The sequence below is a fragment of the Xiphophorus maculatus genome, chromosome 15 (assembly GCF_002775205.1).
Source record: "Xiphophorus maculatus strain JP 163 A chromosome 15, X_maculatus-5.0-male, whole genome shotgun sequence".
Lineage (NCBI taxonomy): Eukaryota > Metazoa > Chordata > Actinopteri > Cyprinodontiformes > Poeciliidae > Xiphophorus > Xiphophorus maculatus.
The window spans coordinates 16293272-16318846 of NC_036457.1; the positions used below are offsets into that span (position 1 = coordinate 16293272).

General features: G+C 42.1%; 1 protein-coding gene across 4 annotated transcripts; it reads left to right on the plus strand.

The window, feature by feature from the left end:
* Positions 1–471: 471 nt before the first annotated feature.
* Positions 472–25562, plus strand: LOC102227533 (mitogen-activated protein kinase-binding protein 1-like). Of its 4 annotated transcripts, none has more exons than XM_023348110.1 (33): positions 472–693; positions 2252–2343; positions 4862–4924; positions 5032–5089; positions 6180–6350; positions 7119–7256; positions 7377–7559; positions 8502–8662; positions 8833–9022; positions 9783–9908; positions 10166–10347; positions 10419–10510; positions 10609–10734; positions 11178–11248; positions 12659–12780; positions 12877–12952; positions 13049–13160; positions 13256–13319; positions 15003–15113; positions 15267–15415; positions 15599–15633; positions 16441–16626; positions 16717–16868; positions 16976–17118; positions 18274–18453; positions 18788–18854; positions 20108–20242; positions 20411–20574; positions 21036–21626; positions 21729–21816; positions 22353–22426; positions 23744–23829; positions 24594–25562. In XM_023348110.1, exons 1-33 carry the CDS (start codon positions 592–594, stop codon positions 24822–24824), a joined length of 4521 nt encoding a protein of 1506 aa, XP_023203878.1. In that variant the 5' UTR covers positions 472–591; the 3' UTR covers positions 24825–25562. The 4 variants fall into 4 exon arrangements, with proteins under 4 accessions (XP_023203878.1, XP_023203879.1, XP_023203880.1 ...); XM_023348111.1 differs by having other exon boundaries at positions 18277–18453; XM_023348112.1 differs by having other exon boundaries at positions 16735–16868.
* Positions 25563–25575: the final 13 nt, after the last annotated feature.

Here is a 25575-nt window from a genome sequence, read left to right on the forward strand (position 1 = left end):
TTTCTGGAGGAAGTGCAAACATCTTGACCCACAAAAGAGCTTTACTAATCCTGAAAGGTGGTCCAACATGCCAAGCATTCAAACTGGCCTAAATTCCTTTGATTGCGTCCAAACATATTGAGTGGATCATTACGATCATTGTACAACAACCAAACTGCTTTAACTAGTCCATTAAGAGCGGACTGACGAGTCAGAGATTGGAGAATCTTTTTCTGGCCAAAAACAAAAACCTCCGCCAATCAGCAGCAGAAATGCTCCCCCTGTCCTCCTCACTCCCCAATAATCCAGTTAAACCAACAAAAAGAATCACTGATGTAATCACGGGACCTGCAGTTTAGATTGAAGCTGTGATGTGATGTGATGCGATGCCCTACGGCTCTCCATTCAAAACGCAGCGCCGAGAGAGAGAGACGCGGTTCGGGCAGAAGTGAGCGCTGTAGAGCAGCTTCGGAGATTTAGTGTCCACACGTCCCTGCAGCAGCAGCAGCAGCAGCAGCAGCAGCAGCAGCGCTGTCTGACTTAGTAAAGGAGGATCTGTCGCTTGCTGTTGCTTCTATTACCTGCGCAAGGACTCAGAGAGCCGCGCTCAAAATGCCCGGCGACGGCTTCACCATCACAAGTCGCATCAGGAACTTACTGCGGTCGCCGTCAATCAAGAGCAAGAAGAAATGCAAGGAAAGCCTCACCAGCAAGGTAAGAAGAATTGTGGGGGGGAAGTTGTATAAAGTTGCAGATTCAGGGCAAACACATTAATTGCATAGAATTAGTGTTCAAATCAAAGATATTTTCTTGTTACTGTAGTGTCAAACGTGTGGCCCGAGGTCCCTTCATGGCCCCTGGAATGATTCTCTGCGCCCCCTTAAAATGTGAGGCGCAAGACAAAGGACTCATAGTTTATTAATAACGTTTTATTCATTTTACTAATATGTACATAGGAGCATAAACAATATATATAATTTTTTGTTTCTGGTTTTACCTTAAAAGCAAAGGGAGTTGGTGTTCCCACTCATTAAACCGAACCAAATTCAGAAAGTGTTTTATCACAGGATGAGTGACAAATGTCCTATTTCTTGTTGTCGAGATAAATCTAAAAGAGTTAGGGTATATAAACCAGGAGAACAGCAAATGATTAACAGATCACACCTCCAAACTCTTAAAAAATAAAATAAAGTTAGGAAAATGTAAGTCTTCTTTATAGGTAAGCAAACATGTTTTAATTCTGCAATGATTTGAAGGTCCTTTTTCATGTAATTTTACAACGTTGCGCATTTAGTTCATTATTGAATAGGGAAAAATTAGAAGTTGACAAAGTATATTTTTGTGTTTTGGAAAGAATTTTGTTTGTGCACCACTAGTGTGCGTATAGAGCCACATCTGAACCTGTGATTTATATGATTTATAACTTAAAATGTATCATCTATTTCCAAAGTACTGCTGTCAATTAGATTTTAATTCAATTGTTTTTCAAATCTGTTGCAAAGATTTCTAAAAATATAATTTATTGCCTGGTGCGTGACCGTGTCTAGTTCTATGAAAAAGTTAATTTATGTCAATCTTACGGCGGTCTGTTGCGTGAAAAGGTTTTAAACTGTAGGAAGGAGCCGCCACATCACGGCTGTGCAAAAACCGTAAGCAAACATCAGGATTATGAGGCGTTTTCGTGCTTCCCTGTTACTGTCCTGATCAGTTTGTTGAGTTTGTTATTGTGAATGCATGTGTGTTAGTAGGACGCCGTGAACTCATCGAGACAGACGGCAGGTTTTGAGCCAGCCGACCCCGTCCTCTACTGATAGAACTTCGTCGTCACACTTTCACACACACGAAAGGAAAAAATAAAACAATGTTTTAGTCTGACAATGGTGCCACCGTACCATTGTCATTTAACTACTTAGTTTAAGGAAAGTCTTGAGTCAGAGACGGTTCTTTACTGTGTTTCTAAAAGTGAAACGTCAGAGAAGCTCAACGAAATGAAAAGTTGTTTAGACTTCTGAAATGCTTTCTAAATTTCTGCTGACTTTGAGCAGGGTCTTTGTGTTTTGCTCAGCGTTTTTGCACCTCAGTTCTGTCGCACTAGCTGCATCTGCACGCGTGTTGTGACCTGCCTCCCTCCCCTTGCGTTTCATTCATTAACACAGATGCTTAGTTACATCACTGTTGGCTGGGCTCCCATCTGCCTGTCCACCAGCTGTTCTCCAGAGATCTGTAGAACAGAAAAAGAAAAAAAAAAGGTTTCCTTTACGTGTCTCTACAGGTGACTTTGGAGAAGGTGCTGGGGATCACCGCCGCAGGAAACAGTGGCCTGACCTGCGATCCCAGATCTGGACTTGTGGCCTATCCTGCGGGGTAAAGACTCTTATCCCGACATCTGCTCTTTGTCTTATCAGCGGCACACTTATCATATCTGCCCCTTGCAGACGTTTAGTGTGCAAATTTCTGTTATCAAGTATCATCTGTCAACTATCTGAAGAGGAGGAGGAGGGCCCGGTGGGCTTCCTCAATCAGAGAAAGTTCAAATCTTATTGTGCCGTCCTTAGGGAGGCTTTTTATATCCGTCTGTGATCTACAAAAGGCTCAGATTCTGGCGTGCTGGAAGGGTTTCAGCTTTAGCTGAATAGCTGATGTAAAATTGAGCTGGTTTAAGCACGGTTTCTGATAATTGCTTCACATCTGTGCTGCATGCAAGTCAACCAACCTGGTAGCTGGTTATAAAACTACATTTTTTCCCTTAAAAACAAACTACATATTATTCAGCCGTGTAATTTCTTTGTCAGTTTGAGATGTCTACGTGTGTCCAGATATTTGTACATGACCCACAGCGCTTGTCAAATTAAGCACAAATTTCCTAAATTGAGCCCCAATCTGGCATTACACCTGCTGTCCCAGTTTAAAGCCGTACAAGCTGTGGTACCAGGAATGTAGTTTCCTGGCACGCATCTCAAGAACTTGCTGTTCTGCAACAGGAGGAGCGCTAATCTGCGAGCTGCCAACGAACAAAGTGCAGAGAGAGGAAGTGCTTCTCACAGGAGGCATTGTTTCTATCTGAGCAATTTGAATATGGAAGAGAGCATTTACAAGGGTATGAAAATTACAGATAGATTAGGCTACATTGTTTAGCTACTTAGCATGGTTTCAGTTCAATAGGCTTGATTTTACATAGCCTTAAAAAAAAATAAAAATCAATATACATGACTGATCTCAGGGGGAAATTTACTAAAAGGTTCTTATTTGATTAGTAATATGACATTTTTGTTAGCTATTATATTAGCAGGCTCTCCCAAACAAAATGTGTTGTAGCCTAGAGCAGTGGTTCTCAAACTTTTTTCAGTGATACAAATTTCTTAAATTCTTTCTTAAAAATATATTTTTAGTCAAGTACACCCTGACAAAACATTTTTGGAATAAAAAAGAGGTACAGTGCTGTAAAATCACTGTCTGATTTATTAAAGCCAAACAACTTATATCAGTGAACCTGACAAATACATCCATATTGCAAACATTGCATGGTTAAACAAAAAAGAAAAACAGAAGACGGTGACCACCAGGAAGGTATAAAACCAGTCAAAACTGAAATATGCAAAACGCTGCTAATTTATATTGGTCTCTGTAATGGTACAAAATTAAATATATACATAAATAATAATTCAGTGCATGAACACACATTTATATTTTATCGAACTTTTTACAAACTAATTTTTCCCAAGACTTATTATGAGGAGCCTACTAATTTTTTAAAGATATTTTGAAAAGCTTCACGTACCCCCTGCAGTACCTCCACGTACCCCCAGGGGTACGCGTACCCCCATTTGAGAACCACTGGCCTAGAGAACCAGCAATCTAACACTGCTCTCCATCTTCAGTGTGAAATATGCTACGTATTGTTGTCTACAGATAGTTGAAAGGCATTTTTATGTAGATAAAATGGATCAAAACATGGCTGCTTGTGGTTAATCTAGGTGGGATTTTTGCACTAATAAAGACCTCTTGTCCTTTCGTTCCCACTTTCAAGTCTGAAGCTTTTTTGAAGCTATGTAGCCTAGCATAACATTGTACTAGAAAAAGCTAAAATGTTTCAACATAAGAGGTGATTTAAGACACTTTGTCTGGCTTTGCTTAAAACTAACAAACTCCAACACCGCTTCACAACTTTGAGACACAGCAATTACATGAACTCAGTGACAATAGTTAATTTTACCGTCTGAACAGAACAGCCTGCCCTTAGCTAACGGTTGTAGCTCTATAGTTAGCATCCAGGAGATTTTTATGCTCAACACCTGGTGGCAAGGTATCAAAAATCTACATTTTCTAAATCAATATTTAGCATTCACATAGCAAATCACTTCTAGTTTTATACCTCACCCTTGGTTATATTTGTGTCTTTACGGTTTTAATGGCAGCTAGCATGGGAAGCTACATTGTCAGCGGCTCTCTTTAAGCCGTCCATGCACCTGGTTCTGTTAGGTAAAGCCAAACAGGTTTAGCTATGTCAGCAAACTATGCAAAATGAGCGTGCATGTTTAAATAGTACACAGATAATATTAAACTCCTAATAAATAAACTTCTTTAAAACCATATTTTTACTAAAGGATCAATCTGTAGTTGCTTGTTTATAGTTTCACTTGACTTTATTTCAGTGAGAAATATTAGACTTTCTATATCTCTTATTTGTCCTTTTTCTTGTGAGGATCTTATAAAAAAAATTCCATTTTTGTCTTTTTCAAACTAGCCAAAAATATGTTTTGGTTAAAGCTGTTGAAAGAAATGTAAAGAAAGTGTTGCTGCTTAAATCAAAGTTCTAAAAAAAATTACTTGTGGTTAAAAATCCTCTGCACGTTTTCCTTGTGTCTCTCCTTTCTTTCTGAAGGTGCGTGGTGGTCTTGCTGAGCCCCAAAAAGGACAGACAGCTCCACATTATCAACACATCCAGGTGAGCTGTACGGAAATTTGATCCACATTCACAAAGGAGCAAAAATAAACTTTCGATGTCCCACCGGAATATTAAATGAACCTAAATTCTCTGCCTCACTTTTACAGGAAAACTATCACAGCTCTCTCATTTTCCCCCGATGGAAAGCACCTGGTGACCGGAGAGGTCAGTTTCCTCCTTGTCGATATTTTATAACGAACATAAATTCATTTTGCAGTGGAAACGTGACTGCTTTTTTTAGCTCGACTCTAGCAGACTTCAGTCCTGCTCAGAGTTGGTGGTTTGCATGCTTTATTCCTGCCAGACACAGGCTTGGTGCTGAATACAAATTCGCTAATGTCGATCCATCTGTCTCCGCGGGCGGGTACGAAGTGAGCTAAAGCCTCCCCACTTTTAAGGCGTCCAGGTTGTTGTTGTTGTTGTTGCGTCTCGGTCCCAAATGTCCCGTCACTGGTGCGTCTTCAGCCCTGTGTGTTGGTGTTACAACGTGGGCCTCGGCTCAACGCGCCACCTTAATCCTCCCCTGCCTAACCAAAGCCGATTACAGACTTCGCCGTGCAAGTGGCTGGACACGCGGTGGTTGCTATGGCTACGGGAATCAAAGTTCAAATGACCAAAACGCGCCAACTGTTGGCACCTTTTTCTAAAGTTTTGGCACCGTTTTAATCTGGAACACCTGAAGGCCACTTTGCCTTGCTTTGCTTCGCTTGGCTTTGAGGAATTTAATCTGAGTATCTGTTTGATTTTAGGTCAAAGCCGCACGGAAGCATCACAGCTTTATTACGGGATTTGATTTAAGCATTAAAAAAAAGAAAAGAAAAATAAACCCCGAGTAAATTATCTGATGTCTCTGACGCGTGCTCATTCATCAAACAGAGGTTCATTTGCATACAAGAAAAAGCTGCCACCAGTTGGACTTTCTGTCTCCTTTTTCCTTGTTTCCTGTCTCTTTCAGCTCAGACTTACAGGTTGCCTCAATTCCCACTGATTGCAGCCTTAATAAAAAAAAAAAGAAAAAAGGACAACACAAATAGCCTGCTGACCTTTTGATCCCTTGGAGGCAGAGTAACTATTCTCAGTCAGAGGACAGGGAGGATTAGCTCTTAGCGAAAGACAGGTAGGCAGGATAGACAGGTGAGCACTGGGGTTAAGCTAGTGAAGTCAGCTTGATTTCCACAGTGAAGATACTGTATAAAATGCTATGTTAACAACCACATACTGTTGTTTTTTAATTTTTTTCTTCTCTTTTCATCAGAGCGGTCACCTACCAGCAGTGAGACTGTGGGACGTCGCCGAGCGCAGGCAGGTGGCCGAGCTGCAGAAGCACAAATACGGCGTCTCGTGTGTGGCCTTTTCTCCCAACAACAAATACATAGTCAGTGTGGGAAACCAGCATGACATGATGGTCAACGTCTGGGCCTGGAAGGTCTGTGTCGCTTGCAGTAATCCTGCTTCCGTACGAACGTTTTCCGTGTCAGTCTAAAACGGTGTTATCGGAGTGACGTGGGTTAGATTTCTCAATTTACCCAAATTTAATGAAAAGTTCCCGAGAGGGTTATACTCATGCTGTAACATCCAGCTGAAAAAGAAACCAGCAGCTAAAGGGGAAGAATAGAAGAAAAAAAAAACATACTACAAAATGGCAACTGCATGTTTCAAACGTAAAGCAGACATTTAAACTGGCAGAAAGCTGATTCAGCTTTGATTCAATGACAGCGCTGAGTCTTTCCTGATACGAGGCTAACAGCATGCCACGTCTTGCCTTGACATTTGCTCACTCTGACGTGCCAAAGCTCTTGAAATCTGTTCGATTCTGAGGAAAAGCAGAGTGTTGTCACACGCAGAACCCCACAGTCATTTAAACCCCCATTTCTAACACTTACGGTAAATTTGCTTCTGAGGAAGCACAATTTTTGGGGGGTTTGATTCAGAAGTAGCGGGACTTTCAAACAATCGGACTGAAACTGACCCATTTCCTCCTACTTCCAGTCTTTGTGCCAAAAGGCCAAGTGCTTGCTGACTGCCTTATTGTTTGACACAAACACTGAGCGGGGGCCGATCTCCCATGAATTGCTAAACAAGCGCAGCAACGTCAAGTTCGACCTTTCAACCGACTGCCAAATTTGACATAAAAAAACTTGGAATTTACAGTCAATATATGCTCTGAAGTGGTGTTTGTGCTCTCCTCTTGCAGAAAGACGTCGTCGTCGCGGCGAACAAAGTGTCCAGCAAGGTGACAGGCGTGTCTTTCTCTGAAGACAGCTCTTACTTTGTGACTGTGGGCAACAGACACGTCAAGTTCTGGTATTTGGACAACTGTAAGGCCAACAAGGTATGAAAGGGTGTTTTTGGTTTGTTTGGTTCTTACACTTTTTTAAGAAATTGGATTCTCATGCTGCATCTAAGGAGAAAGTGAGCCTCTCCTAGCGTTACCCCTCTCTGTCGCGTACAGACCACAACTCCCGTGCCTCTGCTGGGCCGCTCGGGACTCCTGGGAGAGCTGAGGAACAACTTCTTCTCTGATGTGGCCTGTGGGCGGGGCTCCAAGTCCGACTCCACCTTCTGCATCACCTCCTCTGGTCTGCTGTGTGAGTTCAACAGCAACAGGATGCTGGACAAGTGGGTGGACCTGCGGGTGAGTGACACCAGCGGAGGCTCGTGTGGGCCAAGTAGGTCCAAACACAGGGAATATCAGCGGTACTTTGTTAATCCATTCGGCTATATATGACACCCTGGAGATGTCATTTTCAAAAAACAAATGGTGGCAAATGCATAATTTGTTTTATTGATGTCTGTGACGTCTTTTTCTTCCAGTGGTGGTAAACTGCGTTTGCCTGTCACAGATCGATCTCTTCTGGTTTTGCTTTCTTGTTACACGTGTTCAGCTTGATCAAACTCATTTGATGGATCATTTCACTTGTTTTCTGCCCTCTGTTGGAAGATCTAAGTACAACAATTTCAGTCAAGAGCCAAAAATGGTCATGCACATTTGAATAAGCAACTATTAGACTTTTAGACTATTATCCATTTAGACTTATAGAGAAATATGACATACAGAAGGACATAGTTTCATGTTTTCTCATAAAAACTGCTTAAAATGATGATTAGAATTTGTGATGGTGTCGCTTCATTTCTCTCTTTTTCTTACAATTTAACATTTGCATGTTGTCAATGGTGATCATGCGTTTTATCAGCCTTATAATGTAACAATTTCTGCATCGAGTAAACAATGAAATGAACTCCCTTTTGAGAAATCTTGAATACAATAATTGACTGAAATGATTAATTTGTTTTTTTTAAAAGTGGCGAAAGTGATAAATGCTATGAAAGTTAGCCATGATGTGTTTTTATGGGTTATAGAAGAAAAAAAGAGTGATTTTTAAATATATATATAAATATTTTAAATGAATTTTTGTGTGTGTGTGCAGCAGACTATACATGTTTAAACAAAGACAGTTGCCAGCTTCAGGATTTGCAACTCCGGATCTCCAATAGCTTGTTCACATTTGCGTTCATTTATTCAGCAGCACAAAAGCTGAGTATTGAGTTTGTCTCCCGGCGCTGTCCTCCCTCTCAGACCGGCGCGGCTCAGTCCCTGTCTCTGTCCGAAGACACGATCTTCTGCGGCAGCGCCGACGGAATGGTGCGGGCCTTCAGACCCGCCGACCTGAGCTTCGTCTGCACGCTGCCGCGGCCCCATCCCCTCGGCGCTGACGTCTCGGCCGTCACCGAGGCCAGGTGAGGACAGGATCAGGAGCAACGATCCACCGCAGGGCCAAATCGAACGATCTCTTTATAGAGCGTCGTCCCAAACGCCTCTTGTTTGTTTTGGAGAAGTCTAAGCTGAAATCTAGTCCATCGCTTCTAATTTTCAGTCTCCCCCCCACCCCCAACTTTTCTCCTTACAGCACCCTGTTTCACGCCAAAACAGAAGACAGATACCCAGACGTCATTGCGGTCACCTATGATCCCGTGAGCCGCTGGCTCAGCTGTGTGTATAGTGACCACAGTTTGTATGTGTGGGACGTTAGAGAGGTTCACCGGGTCGGGAAGGTGAACTCTGCCCTCTTCCATGCTGCGTCTGTTTGGGACCTGGAGGTAAACACATTCAGCGTTAAGCGATTGTGTAAAAAAAAAACAAACAAACCAAAAAAAACCCTCTTCTGACACAATGATGACCTCTGAATGTCCCCTTAACGATCAAAAAACAGAGTGAATGATTAGGTTATTGATGGATAATTGATAAATAGGTCGATATTGACGCATCACATCACTTCCAGAAACTTTAGGTGACTTTTCACATTTTGTCGCGTTGCAACCACAAAAATAAATAAATATATTTTTTTCTATCTTTAATTTTGACAAAACTTATAGTCACATAAAGCCAATTTCAACACTTGAGAAGAAAAGACGAGTCACATGGTGCATCATGATGAATAAAACAACTCTATTTCCCAGAGAAACTTTGCAATGATCAGAATGAAAAATAGGAAAATGCAAAAGAAAAAGAATTCTTGTATTTGTAAGAAATACAAATAAATAAAAATACACAAACTAAAACCATAGCATTAAATATTGATAACGTGTATCTATTAGAAGCAAGTTTGATCAAGTTTGGTGGCTAAAAATGATTTGGATCAGATGAGTTTCACAGGGTCTACCCGACTTTGACAGCATAGTTAAAGTCGGGTCTTGTGATTGAGACAGGCTGTTAATTTTTTCCTTTTTATACATGTTAAAAGTTTTATCCATCCAGTCTGTATTGGGATTTTACGTCATAGACCAGAGGAATACAGAAATCCTTTCTGCCGTTCCAACTTCCTGCCGAATTTGAAGTAATCTCGTCATCGCTTCTCAGGTGTTTCCTGACGTTCCCGGAGGTTTGGCCGCAGATTTGTCATCAAACTCATTCTTCACTTGCTCGGCAGACGGCACCATCAGAATATGGAGGATGGGAGACTCGACGCAGAACATCCTCAGCAACGTGAGTTCGCTTTTTTACACTGCAAGTTTCTTTTCTTTCTTCCCCTCCGAGTGGGCATTTATTGTGTGGTTTATCGTTTATTTTGATAGATTTCTTATCAGGATAAGAATTACAATTTATCGGTGTCAATTAATGATGCGTAAAATCACAAATCGCCCTCCACTACCTCTGACATATTGAAACTTTGAGGTAAATCCCCCCCACCCCCATTCCCCCGCAATGATTGATTGGCTCTGTTCTCATTGTTTTCTCTGCAGGATCTCTTGAAGATAATGTACGTAGATGGAAATGCGGGCACGCTGCAGGATCCAGAGTGGAACGCGAACACGGACAAATCAGGGGACGGGCAGACGGCAGAAACCAGAGCAGGCGTCAGAACCATCTGCGTGAGTCCAGACGGCAAACACCTGGCGTCCGGAGACCGCAGCGGGATGCTGAGGTGATTTACCGCCAGGGACCGACTGGCAGACCTCGAGCGTTCGTCTGTAACGTGATGCCGCTGTTGTGCAGGGTTCATGACCTCAGCAGCATGGAGGAGATTCTTAAAGTGGAAGCCCATGACGCTGAGATCCTCTGTCTGGAGTACAGTAAACCAGAAACAGGTCAGCGCGTGTGTCTGTGTGTGTGCGCACTTGTGACTGCGATGGCAGTGTGTTTTAGTCCAAGCTGCCGTGCATTAACACGGTTCCGTTGCTCTCAGGCCTGAAGCTGCTCGCCACTGCCAGCAGGGACCGTCTGATCCACGTCTTGGACGCGGACGACGGCTACAGCCTGGTGCAGACGCTCGACGAACACTCCTCATCCATAACAGCCGTCCGCTTCGCCGGTGAGCCACTCGAGACGCCGCCGACATCTGACGGTTAATCTTTTCCTAATCCCTGCTCTTATTGCCGCTCAGTCACACACCTCCCCTCCCCACACACACACAAAAGTCCCGCTTCTGTGAGCTTATTTACATAATTAATGAAATGTACATGTGTTGTCAATTTGGGTTTTTATTTGTTTGCCAGAGCAAAGTCCTTCTTTTCTCTCATGCGCCTAACATATGTGCATCAGTTGCTATCATTGATTTATTATTTAATCCGTAATTTACGATCTGCCCGGTTTTAGTTTTTTTTTTTTCCTCCACTGGTTGTAATCAGGAATAAACACTAATAAGACCTTTTCGATAAGACCGTACATATTTATGTTTAGGGGTTTTTTTTGCCAATCGTAAAACTTTGACCATAAATAAATCATTTAGCAATTGTATTTTTTTTAATTCTCCAGCCAATGACGACAAGGTGAGGATGATTAGCTGTGGAGCAGACAAGAGCATCTACTTCCGCACGGCGCACAAGGTAACATCATTACCTTTTATCTGACGTTTACTGTGGAACATGAAACAGCCGCTCTCGTAAATGTGATGCTGAAAGCGTCTGCTCAGCAGCTCAGGATAATTACGCTTACACAAACACTCGGCAGCAATATTAAAGAAGGGACATTTTCTCGGGAACTTTCCGTTTGAGCTGGAAACCTTCGAAAGCCCCAAAGCTCCCGGGACAAATCAGAGAAAAAAATATTGACCGGGTATCGGTTTGCTAATCTGCACCGATTGCCGCACAATAGTGTCGTTTCTCCTGTCACGTGTTTAACTCTGATTCTCAAAGTGACTGATAAAGTAATCGTTGTCCCTGCAAAAAGAAAAGCATCCTGCCACGACGCTGCCACTGTTGCGAGGACGGTTTGATCAGATGGATGCGCGGTGTTGGTTTCCTGCCTCAAACGCCGATTTGCTTTTAGATAAAAGAAAAGCGAAAGCAAAAGCACTTTGGCCTCGTCCGAGCAGAGATTTTCACTCCACGTCTTTTCACTGCTGCTGGCAAGCTGCAAATAGTGTTTTGGATAGATTTTTTGTTTTAAAACAATGTGCTTTATTCTTGTCACTCCGCCATGAACGCGACACTTTTTGTAGTGCACAGCCAATACACCGCTAACACACAAAGCCTTACTAACTATTTTTGGTCTAGGTTCTAGTTCAGATATCTACAAATAAGATAAAACTGACTCACAAGTAACTTTTCAGCAAGATATAGGAGCTTGTTTTAAGTCAATAATTTCTTAATATTGATCAAAGAGTACTTCTTCCGCTGACAAATTATTTCATCTATAACATGGGAAAACGTCTTGTAAGTGGAATAAAATGCAAATGAAACTAGCACTTTTTTTCTGCGATATTAAGAAATTACTTACTTAAAACAAACTCCTGTATCTTCCTGAAAAGTTACTTGTGAGTCGGTTTTTGTCTTATTTCAAGTGTACTAAAACATTTACAATAAAAACTGGAGCAAAAATATTTGGTAGGATTTTGCAGTGTAGCTTTTCCCACCTGAGCTGCGGATTTCTGCGGCTCATCTAAAGCTTGGACACTGTTTTATAATCTCATTCTTCTTTAAGCTTCTCCACAAACTTGCCTCTGACCTGCTTGATACTCTTTGGGTGTGAATGCTTTCGTAAGGCACCGTAAAACGAGGCGCATAAGCTGCTCCACGACTGGATTCAGATCTCGGCTGGGCTTCAAATTGACATGTTTTGGTGGGAAAAGCAGCTGGTTGCTCTTTTCGATCAAACATCTGAACATTTGTGAAATATTTATGTTAGTAGGTGATCTAGAGTTCACACAGTGCAATGTTTTATTCAGTGTGGGGAAAAAACTGCGCTCTTCTTTCTCTTTCTGTCTTTCTTTCTTTTTTTCTTCCTGACTTTTGCAGACCGAGAAAGGCACAGAGTTCAGGCGCTCCCACCACACGGTGAGGAAAACCACACTTTACGATATGAGCGTAGACGCCACCTGCAAGTACGCAGCTGTTGGCTGTCAGGACCGCTGCATCAGGTAGGTGCGTGCGTGAGTGCGTGCGGCTGCTTCTCTTACGGCTCGCTCGGTTGGCAGTTTGAAGCATCCTGAGGCCTGCTCTTCTTTCCGATGCAGGATTTTCAACATCAGCAGCGGCAAACAGAGAAAGCTCTACAAAGGATCGCTGAGTGAAGATGGCAGTCTCCTCAGGGTGACATTTCCTCTTTCAGTTCACACTGCAGTGGTTGTTTATATATATATGTAGACACTTCAGGAAATAAGGAACTGTTTTTATTTGCTCTAAAAGGTTCAAATCGATCCTTCGGGTCAATACGTGGCCACCAGCTGCTCCGATAAAAACATCAGCATCTTTGACTTCTGCACTGGAGAGTGCGTCGCCACAATGTTTGGACACTCGGGTAACGGAAGCAGACTGAAGATGATCTTCGTTAGCTTTTGTATGAAAAGTTACTAACAGGTAACACGATGCTAATGACGGGCTTTTGTTTTGCAGAGATTATCACTGGGATGAAGTTCACCAGCGACTGCAAGCATTTAATCTCTGTATCAGGAGACAGGTGAGAGGATGGTCTTTACTTGAGCTCAGAACCTGTTGACACTTACTATTAACAGTGACCTAATATTTCACAATGTCTATTTACTAAAAAGGCTGTTTGTGGCATCAGGTATCTGACTTGCTGAGAGATATGTTGCCGTTTTTGATCTGCGGGAGATAAGTCGACTTTTTATTCTGGAAATTACGCCCCACAGATTGTTATATTCTTTTGATTTTTCTAGAATGCCCTAAAATACATCGAAAGGTTTTCCTCCATTTATGTTTTCAAAGCCATGACATCATCATCTGCATGTAGATAATCTCGGTGTATGTAAACTTTTGAGCTGGTAATCCAATTTACCTTAAAAGAAAAAGTTTGTCTGATTCAATGTCAGATTATGAGTTAAAAAGATTCTGGATCTTTTTTTATACAGTGTAGCTAAACCACAAGTATTTTTTTTTTCTACAGATAATCTATAAATTGAACAGATGCTATCTTTTGCTACTGGTGCGAGTTGTGACATTTTTTTGCAAACTCGTGTAATTTGACCTAAAACTGTCTCAGTGCTGCCCTCTTTGGGCTGAAGGGTGGCGACTGCAGTTGAATTTTCCAGTCGCTTACAAATGGAAAGCGAACGGCTTCGTTCACATCCGGGGATTTGGGTGTAATGTGGCACTCGTTGCTGTTCGCGCAGGACAGTTACTGAAAAGCGATTGGTGCCTCCAAAAACACTGAAGAACGCCGCTAGGTTTGTCGCTAGCCGCATTTTTGAACCCCTTAATAGAGGGGGTCTAAAAGGTCGCTAAACATAGCAACAAAGATGGCGACGACGCTTTCCCTCGTCCTGACAACACGTCATCACCAAACTTGATCGTGCCCCTCTGTGGCTTTTGGCTCCGCCCACTTTGGTGGAATTTTTTTCAAAATGGCTCCGGGAGCGGGGTTGTACTTTCACAATCTGGTTTGGTTCCACTTTAAAGTAGCTTAAATACATAATTATCGTTGTCACGCGTTACATTAGACCGTTGTTTCACATCTGACCAAAAAAACAAAAGCGCAGCCTTGTGGGTGTTAACCCCGTAATCTAAGCAAAAGAACATAAAGAGGAAAACATTATTAGAGGTCTCCTAGCACATCGTTGTCTTTAGCTGATAACAAAGTGCTTCCGTACACTATTGAAGGTTTTTGTGAGTGCCTATTAATACCATAAAAACGTGAATTGTAGCACATGAAGCCAAAACAAAATGAATGTTTACACATGAAGAGGGATTTGTATGCATCAGGCTGCCTTGCTCCTCCTCCTCCTAACAGGATGTGATTTTTATCTTTCCTATCATGTCAAGGATTTATTCTTTTGTCCACCTAAAGCACAAAAAAACCCCCTACAACATTCAGAGCGAGAGTGTTAGTGCAACTCGCCTTCAGTCGCTTCTTGTACTTATAAAATAAATTATTTAAATACAAATTGCAACAACCTGTCACGTGGTAGATTGATGTACAAGACTTAATGAGAGCTTTGCTTTTGGATCATCTACTGTAAAGAATGATAAAAAAAAATACATCCAGCAGTCGCGTGGAATCAATTTCCAGCTCCTCGCGCGAGAGGAAATGACTCCGGGAATGTGTTTGAAGACGGTTTCCTCGGTGGTTACAATGAGATGAAAACCTAAATATTTAATGCTTGTATGCTTTTTCTCCCCCCAGCTGTGTCTTTGTCTGGCGCCTTGCTCCAGAACTTACAATGGCCATGAAGGAGAGGCGGTACCAGCTGGGAGAACACCAGAACTCACCTCGCCGTGGGACCTCTGGAATCAGGTGCACACGCACACACACACACCCATGCTCATTTTTAACGTCTACAACAGAGCCAGTGACTCTTTATAATGAGTTCTGTGCTTTACATGCTGACACTCTGCAGAGCCTCATCATTATTAATCTTTTTTTTTTTTTTTTGCTGCTTTACCGCAGGCGGGAGGCGTACAGCGCTCCGGTTCTGGTCGGCCTGTCGTCTGACAGCGACCAAGACAACGAGGCGGAGGAGAACGAAGACACTAATGATGCGGACGACAGCAAAAGCAGCGACTCCTCCAACAGCTGCCACGGAGAGGAGGACACAGGTAGTTGTCTTAATGCGAGGAGAGCAGCTTTAATGAACGCGTTGGCTAATAAAAGGAGATGAGAGAAGCTGATCAGCTCTTGTTTTGACCTGATCCATGTAGAGCTAAAAATGTCTTCAAGACATAATTCTTTTTTTGTAACCTAATATTCATTTTTAAAAATTTTTTTTCATCCAATATTAGATTCAGATGAAGAACAGGACTGGGAGCAGAGAAAGGTAAGAAAATCAGATGCTTTAAATAAGCTAACAACCACGCAGTTAAAAAAAAAACCTTAGCATTTTGTTCATATCTTAGCTATTAATTTGCACAAACATTTAAAAAATAGAATGCATTCATACCAATAAAACGTTTCCACCTTTAATCAACTCACAGCCAGAAACTTTGGTGCATTTTATCTGAATTTTCTGTAACACAAAGTGGAGTACAGTTATGCAGTAGAAGGAAAGCGGCGTTGTTTTCAACGTTTTATTTTACGTTAAAACGTGGAAAGTGTTGCATACAATTCTGTTCAAATTTCTTCTCTCTGAAATCTCTAAATAAAATCCACTGACTTCAGAATGTTGATAGTCAAATTTATTAATATGTATTACAAACAATTCATGTAGACCAAAGAGCTTCCTAGTCTCAGCAAACTATAGCAAAACTCAATGCGTAACAAAGAAGTAATTAAAATTTCACAATGTATTTAAAAGACAGAATCATGAACAATAATTACTTTTAAAACTATCTTACGGTGAACTTTGGGGCCTTACTAGAACATTTAAAATAAAACAAAAACATTACGAGATTAAAGTCATAATATTACGAGACTAAAGTCCATATTATGATTTTATTCCCGTAATTTTATCTTTTTAATCTTCTTAGCATGGCCCTTAACACTCTGCCGTGATTTACACGACATTTACAGGATTCGTCTATCTGAGCAGTGCGGATAGACACAGATTTTATAGTGTGTTTTGACAACATGACGGTGTGTGAAACAGCTGGTATGAAGCCTTGTTTGTTTCCCGGTTCCTCTCCAGCACGGAGCAGTAAGCCAGGTCCTTCCTGACCCCACTAAGCGTCCGCGGAGACGTTGGTCCCGTCGCATCGGTTCGCTGGAGCTGATGGTGAAATCCATGCTGGACCTGAGGCAACTTGAGACCTTTGGTCAAAAGAAGAACCTCAACTGCCCCACACAGAGCATCTCCAGCCTCCATGACCCTGAGGTGAGCAGAATGGGGTTTTATTTTTTTATTTATAATTTTTTTTTGGTAGTGGTAGGAATTTGAACTCATTTTTTCTTTTTTTTTTAAAAGAGCAACTTTCATTTCCAGGAGCAGCAAGTGGAAGAGAGATCCAGGAGGCATCTGGCTTGGTTGCCCTTGGCAACGTCCAATTGTGCCACGGAGACGGATGGACCGGTGTTCTTCCCTGAGGAAAACGAAGACGACACGAGTCCAGTGGATGGGTAACTCATCAACTCCTCCACACTGGCTCACCCAAGGGAACGGCATTTTCTTTTCTTTTAAAAAAAAATTTTATTTTAGGAGTTTGACCGTTTCTCTCGCCCTGCAGCGACGATTACGTGGTGACGGAGCGGCCCCGCAGCCCGCCGAGGCAGAGGACCCGCGCAGAGAGCCAGGACAGCCGCAGCCCAGACAGCGCCTGCTCGCTCGGCTACGACAGCAGGGAGTCGAGCCCGGATCGCGTCCCGGACGGTGAGGAATTGCCGAGGAGGTTCTGCAGTTTCCGACATCGCAAACACAAACTACAGAACCGAGTAGAAATGTTCTGTCTTGTCCCACAACGGGAAAATCTCTGTGCAACAGCAGCTAAGTGACAGGCAATCACGGCAAATAGACTGAAGCGAAGATAGAATACAGACTACATATAAAGACAGAAATAAGAGTATAAATACTGTTCTTTAAGGGCAAAATCTCAGCATAAATATACTATGTATTAATATAGAAAATAGTAGACTCCAGTCTAAATGAATGTGCAACTGAGTTGGTTAATTAAAAAATGAACAAAATGTTTAAAATGAACAAAACATTAAAATTTTTAGCTAAAAAGTTAGTTAAACACTTTGTTTAGTGTACTATTTACTATTTCCAATTAGTGACGATAAAAGACAAACTGTTCAACAGTAGCGTTGCGCACAGACATCAGCAGGGAGCTGAACACACTCCTTGAGTTTGTTGCGAGCAGCGACAGTTATTCAGTGTATTTTACTGAGGTCCGATGCGATTAATGAGCGTTATTAGGAAGTGAAAGGACGCCGTAACGCTAGAGGAAAAGTGGCGAGAGGACAGCCGTGAATCACGTCCGCGGTTTGCCAAAAGTTATGCGGGGAGCTCCGTAAAAATCCCGAACAAGTTGTTCCAGTCGGGACGTTTACTTTTGCTTAGATTTGCTTTGTCTCTTTGTTGTTTTGTTTGTCGACGCACTTTTGTGATTTGTATCTCGAAAGGTGCCAGGTAAATAAGAATCGTACTTACTTTTTGGCCTACATGCAAAAACTCTGTTCAAAAAGAACAATCCACATCTCCCTGGTGATGGCAGCGTCATGCTGTGGGGTTGATTTTCTTTACTCTTACAGGACGAGTTGATGGATGGATGGAGGTAAACCATTGAAATGAACCCGTTTATAACTCTGCTTTTGTGTGTTGTTCAATTTTACACCATTCAAATAAAACGCATCAAGACTTCTTGTCCTACGAGACACAATATGGAAAGGTTGTAGAAATATAAAAACTGTCTTTTACCCAAATACTGAAGGCGATGCACGCAGCAACGTTTGCCCCCCACCCCCCTCCCACCATCTCCTTTGTGCTTCGCTCTCAGTCCGATCCTGGTTTTGCTTTCATTTCCAGCAGATGTGGAATCTCTGAGTCGGTGCAGCTCTGACGAGGAGGAAGAGCGGGCTGCGAGGAAGACCGCGTTGGTAACGAGCATGGACGAAGCTCTGAGGACGGTGAACGACTCCCAAGAGCCCGGTGAGGAGGACTTCCTGCGGCGGAACTTCGAGGCGCTGGCCGAAAGCTGCAGCTCAGGTGGGACTGAACAGATGCTGCCGAGTTAGCCACGACTCGGCTTTAACACTCATTTATCAGAAAAAGGGTGGATTCAAAGATTTATTTTTTTCCCCCACGTAAGAAAAGTAATCTAGATATAAACCGAGACGTTTTTGTTTTCACATCTCAAACAGTTCCAGATATCGAACATAAAATCCCAGTTCAGGCTCGGCCTCGGGGCTTTTGTGCCTCAGAATGCCTCCGTGTTGCTTTCAATGACCCCACAGTCGAGCTCAGACAGACATTATTGATTCCTCTCCTGATCTCACTTCCACTTTCTGTTTCTGTTTTTTTTTTAAACTCCTTTCTGCAGCCGAGCAGAGCAAAGTCCCGGGGCTCAGCATGTCTTCACGCTTCCTGGCCAAAGGACATAATAACAGGTAGTGCTGACCACCTCGGGCCGGCGCCGACCCTCAACTATAATTATAAACCCCTGTGGATGCTGACAGGCTGCTCTGTTAAACCATCTGCGTACCCTCCTGATCCAGCTAGCTGTCGGTTTGATGTTTGTCTTTACATGGAAGCGAACTGAAACAGAAGAATAAACAACAACAAAAAACTGGTTTATTAGTTTAATATAGAAAAGGAAATCAGAGTGTTGAGTAAGAGAAGCAGTGTTGTGTTTTATTACAGTAAAAGAACAAACTTTTATGGGGTTTTTTTTTGTTGCAATTTTCTGTGACAGATTACATAAAAGTGAATATTTGTGAAGTGGAATAAATATATATATGTTTCCATTTGTAAAAGAATTTTTTTGTTTATAAATAATATTCCAGAAAGTGTGGGAATTAAAAATTCAATTCAGACAGAATTGAATTTACCCTCAGCATGATGCTGCCACCACCGTGCTTCATTCTGGGGATTATCTGTTTGTTCAGAGTGAGATGCAATGTTAGTTCTTTTTTGTCAGAAAATAAATCACATGTTCATGAATGTTTCATTAAATATTCTAAAAAAGGGTAATATTTTATAATCTAACCCTATTTAAAGCTTAAATTTGCTGAGTTTTATTATGTTTCATCCCTAATGTTTTCTGTTATTTGTAAAAAAAAAAAAAAAAAAAAAAAAACATTAAAACTTCACTTCCATTTTACAATATTGCACTACTTTGGGTAAAAAACAAAAACAAAAATACACTGCAGTTTGTATTTCAAACTGCTGTGAAATACAAACACAAATTCACTGCAATCCAAATACATGACAAATATCGGAATGTTTGTCATGTTCCGATATTTGCAACATGACAAATATCGGAACGTATCAAATCATCCGTAGCAGACCCGACTCTAATGGAGCTCCGTCTGCTGTCCCATAATCAGTCATAATGCAGGAAGTTGTTTTAATTTGGGGGTGACTTAAAACTGTCTGCCTATTATCAGCTGCCATGAATAAAAGCACGGCAGCTGTTCAAGGGGCAACTTTTCTTTTACTTTTTCATCCTGGTACTTGTTGCCGCCCTGGGCGTCTGCTATGTCAGAAACTGCAAGAGAATATTATTGTCATCCCTAGAAGCTCTAAATTTCAATAACTAACATGCAATGACCTTAATATTACTTCATGTCCCTCAGCGTGATATAGTCAGCCTTGCTACCAAAATGTGCATAAGGAAAATAAATATTTGCCCTCTGTGTAGACCAGTAGCTCCACTGGCCAGAATGACTGAGTCGGAAGAAGGACTGAAATCCGCCAAGCCTCCGGTGTCGAAGGTTCGGCCCATGATGGACGAGAGGAGAAAGACGGAGGACAGGACGGCTGTCAGAACTGAGAGGTAACGGGAAAACCCAGACCTTTTGGTCCTCCTAGAAATCCTTCAAACTGTGACGGAAAGATGTACCTTTTTCTCTCGGCCATTTAAAACTATAGAATCAAATGTGGAGTTTTTGGCATGTTTATTTTGAAATGTTTTACTCAGAGCTGCCGTTTGTCGTCCCTGCAGGCCTCCGGAGAGAAGTTCTCCTCCTAAGCTCCGGCCGCTGAAGAAGAAGACGTCCTGGTCCCCGGAGTGGAGGAAGTCCAACCCGGCATCGATGACCTCCTCCACGCTGGACATACCAGCTGCTTTCCAGAAGTCCCGTTCTGCACAGAACCTATCTTCAGACTGTATGTTTTTCTTATTTGATCCCGTTCCTTAAATTTTTGGCTGTAGCTTTGCATTGAGACTTACTGTTTCCTCCAGGTTGCATTTTTTTAGTATGGATTTCTTCATCTTTAAGCTGAATTTGTTCAGATGTCATCGTATTAATGTTTTGATTACCCTGTTTGAAAAGGTACGGAAGAGGATTAGGGCCACCGAAAAAAAAATCAAAAAAATTCTGACTTTAATCTCATAATTTTTTATTTTTTTTTCGGTGGCCCTAATCCTCTTCCGTAAAAAGAGGTGGAGGTGGGCACAAGTCTAAACATATTTCTTTTATGTCTTACTTTTTACACATTAGTCTTCATTGAAAAAAAAATGTACTAAATGAATCAACATACAAAATTTAAATCACCTCCACCAGCATGTAAAATAATTTTTTTTTCTTAGAAGAATGAGTTTTATCTTTCCATTCCTCCTTTTCTAGTGTCTCACTCCCCGGCGCCCCCTAGTGTCCAAAGGGAGCAGCAGAGGAGACCTCAGCAGCTGCCTTTGACTACCTCCACCTCCCAGCCTTCCTTTTACTTCTCGTCCCCGTCCTCCGGGTCACCACACACCCCGCCGTCCCCCCCGCCATGGGAGAGTCCCAAACTAAAGCCTTGCCACTCCTACATGAACCCCACAGCCAGCTCCAACGCCAAACGCAGCCGCTCCACCTCTCCAAGAGACGGTGTCCAGCCTTGCCAGTCGCCGCCTCGCTCCCCGCACTTCCCCGAAAGCAGGAGGTCACCCGACGAGCCGGAGGCGGAGCCACGCCTCGGTTTCCCGTCCTCGGTCTCGTCTGAGTCGTCCATATCATCCAGCTCGTTCTCCAAAAGCTCCTCTCTGGGTCATCAGGCAGCCGGGCGTCCGACCCAGAACGCCGCGGCCTCGCGGATCCCGCTCCCGAAGCAGCCTCTGAGCCCGCGGCGCAGCCTGTGCCTGGACGCCAAGCCGACCCCACGCTGCTCCGCGTCTGGGTTCAGGGCTTCCGCTTCAACCGTAGATGTTCGCTGTGATGTTCCAGATAAAACACAAGGTTAGACAAGAAGAGAGGCACACACTGTTGAAACTACACACACACACACACACAGGAGGAGCTGAATGTCTCATAATATGTCTGTATCTCTCCTGGTTTCAGGGCGATGCAGACAACTCTCCTTATGTTTGGATCCTTCGTTACCAAGTTCGCTGCCAGTGAGGAAGAGCAGAGATGCGTTTCCTCAGAGGTAAAGTTAAACTGAATTTTAAAGAAGCATACACATTTACGCCTCTATCGCTTTTACACGTTTTGTCACATTACAAGCGTAAACTTCCACATGTTTTACTTGGATTTCATGTGAGTCAAACACAAAGGAGACTAGTTTATAATTGTGACACTGAAGAAAAAAAAATATTTGTGGTTTCAGAAATCCAAGAAGTGTTGAGAAGTTTTGGTTTGAACAGGACCGCCTTGTTTCGATCTTCCCATCAATTCCCTGCGAGAAAAAAACCCCCATCCGTCCACCATGCCTGACAGTGGGGTTGATGTGTTCAGGGTGATGAACACATCGACCCTATGATACAAAACTTTGAAAACTATGTATCATTTCACAGTTGTGCCCTACTTTCTGAAGGTCTGTCACATAAAATCCCAATAAAAAGAGGTTTGTGGCTGTAAAGTGACACCATGTGAGAAAAGCTCCCTTTTTGTTTTGCGATATCCTAATTTCCACTTAAGATCAACATCCCATCTGTAAGTAACATTTTTAACATTTGTTCCCAGTGTTGAGGGAGGTCAGGTGGCTAAAGAGCGCCCTCTGGTGTCGGGAGAAGACCGCACATCGAGCCCACGGCCAGGTTTGCACTCTCAGATTTCAGATTTTCGTCATCACTGCAGTCTGTTTGTGCCCGCTGTTTCGTCCTTTATTTCTCACTGATGGCTCTGATGATTGGACACGGACCTCGTTTATATCAGAAAAAAGAGGAGACATTTCATGCCTCCTCTTTGTTGAGGTGAAACATTTAAGCAAGAGAAATACGTTTGTGTTTAGTTTCAGAACTCTAAGTGCCACCACTAGTGCTGCATATTACTGTAAGAAGTATTTTAAGTGTGGATACAAGCATAAAAATGTGCATGTTCTCCCCTCATGTTTTTCATATTGTCATTAGCAACTTGAATTTCAGGATGACCACCATCTTTGAGCCTTTCGAACCAGTTACTGCCGTAAAATGTTTCCCATTTTCACGACATGGATGAACTTTATGTCACATCATGTTTTCGACTTGGGTCATCCTGTTCATACAACTGTAAAGTAATAATATGTTGTAAAATCAGATGTCAAAACTTAAACTGAGGATTGTTAAGAGTTTCACACCAGTCGCCCACAGTGGTCCTAGTGGTTAGCGTTAGCTTCTGCTACATTTTTTCTGCTAATTGTTTTTGCAGTTTAGCAAAAACGGACCTACTACTGTCGATTTAAGTGCAGACATATATTCTCCATAACAAGCCTGGCATCCATTTTGAAAAATGGCCACCAGAGAAAGGAATGTTTGTGGTTTCTATGGTTCAGAGATATGTATGATGTGACGCCAAACACATCGATCTAATTAGCGATTTTAGTGCAAAAAAGTATTTTCCACGTCAACAGTAGTGGGCATCTTGAGAAATCAAAAGATTGTCAGTAAATATTACTTTTATGGGTCCAAATATGAATTATTTCACCACAAAAACATTCATCTGTGACACACTGGCAAAATTGGAAAAATACATTTTCCTCGACGATCATGGCGGCCATCTTGAAAATGTACGCCATCTTGAATTTTTCAGCAGGTCACATTTCTCTTTTTCTTTTGGGAGCGTCCATGACACCTTACGTTCTTGTATCCACACGTGACCCATCTTGCTGAAATATTTAATTATCTGCTGCGCTATCAGTGATAACCGTATCCTTCTGGAGGATATTGGGTGAAAAATCGATTGTTCTCACTCTTTCCACCGTTCACACAGCCACTTCCCTCTTTAGTGCTCTGCAGGCTCTCTGTTTTTTCTGCTTTCCTCAGTGGCAGAGTGGGCCTCTGTGCAGGCGCTGTCCTGTGTCTGCGTGCGCGCTCGCTCTGACTCGCAGCACGCTGTGGCAAAACTTGAAAGTCATTCTCTCCATCTCCTCGCTGCAGATCACTCCGTCACCTTAGAGACGTGCAGGCAAGCCGTCGCCGATCTTCGACAGAGTCTGAGGGAAGCCGTCGTTTTGTACACTGCGGTAAGTGGGCTTGGAGTGAGAAAGGCGGTCAGAGAAATTGAGCGAAAGAAACCAAACAAACAAAAAAAATGAAACCGCGAGTGAAAACCTCAGAGATGGCTTGTTTTCTTAAAGAAACAAAGTTGAATTTATCTGATATTTTCTACCTGATTTTTATTTGCATTTTTGAATGAAAGAAGCTTTTGTGCTCACTTCCTGTATTGAACACACTACAGCTTTAAAAAAAACAAAACTCACTTGAGGTCTTCAAGTTGCCTAATTTTATTGTTTCGGATCAAATTTTTGCAAACACCTCAGTTGATTTCTACATATTTAAAAATATTACTGTCAGATTTATTATCTGTTTCCCCAGAGAATTCACTTGGAGCTTGCCTGCAACTTAAACACTTGGAGAGATGTACTTTGTTTTTTAAAAAATAACTTTTTTTATTTGCATATTTCTGGCTATGCCTTTTTTTTTTTTTTTTTTTTTTAAATATTGTCATTTTTTTCTCATTTTGACTGTATATAAAATTGTGCTTTGAGGGGTCTCTGTTACCTGAATCTTAGACATTTTACAAACCACTTTCACACTTAAAAAAGACGCTGCTTTTATTATTCTGCCACATTGCTGCAAGATTTAATAAGTTTAATTATTCTACCACACTGAGTTTTTATTTAAGATGTTTTTAATCTGAATTGATGAACACACAACAAAACAAAAAACAGAAGATGTAAAGAATATTCCATCTGACTGACTGGTTTAATGTGTGTTCCTGACGCAGTTACTGAAAAGCAACCAACCGCAGCGCTCAGACCACCAGGAGATGAGGGGCCTCCTGTCCGAGGCCCTGTTCAGGGTCAAGGCCGAGCTGGACTCGTTGCCCCTCGGCTCCTCGGGGCCCCAGGGGGCCCCCGTGTTAAACAGCGACGGAGACAAGGCCCTGGCTCTGCTGGAGCAGTACGCCGAGCTGCTGCTGAAATCGGTGGAGAGGAGGCTGGACACCAAGACCTGAACGGACGGCGTCGGTGTTTTCAGTAGCCGCGCAGAGACGTGACGAGACCGACGCATGCAGGAGCAACAGAACGTGAACAGCACCTTTTTCTATTTGCACACTTGCACAAAAAATGTAAACACTTCATGCAAACAGTGGGAACGCCGTCGTGTTTAGAGGAGCTGGTAGAACGACGGCTGAATATTAAGCACTGAAATATTATTTAGTTTTCTTTCGTAAAAGTGACTTGCTTTTCATTCAACCCTAATTTGTCTTTAGTGTGATAAATTGTGACTGTAACTGTTGACTTAATGACAGATGGTTTGATTTTTACCGAGGGCAAATATGAAACATTTAAATCTTTAAAGCGTCATAGAGTATGCCATATTTGAAAAAGGTTATTGGGATAAACTGAAAGAAAATTAGTTTATCAAGATGTCACTGTAATTTACGGTACTGTAAATGTTTCTGCTTGATTTTTCTTTTCAGGAAAACAACAAACGAGTTTTGTTACTGACTTGGAATGGATTTATGAAAAACTTGTAATGATTTCTGACTCATTTGGCAGAAATACCTCATCTACTGACAACAGAGCAAGTGAAGTTTGCGTCAATTTTATATATTTTTGTGCCAACAGGATTTTTAATATTACTTAAATATGTGTAGTCTCATTAGTGTTTATCTACTTTTATTCGTCTAAATCCTGGTTATACTTTTGTTGAGTTTTCTTTTAATGCTCTGAGATTTTGTATTTTTCTGAAAGAGCTTGTTC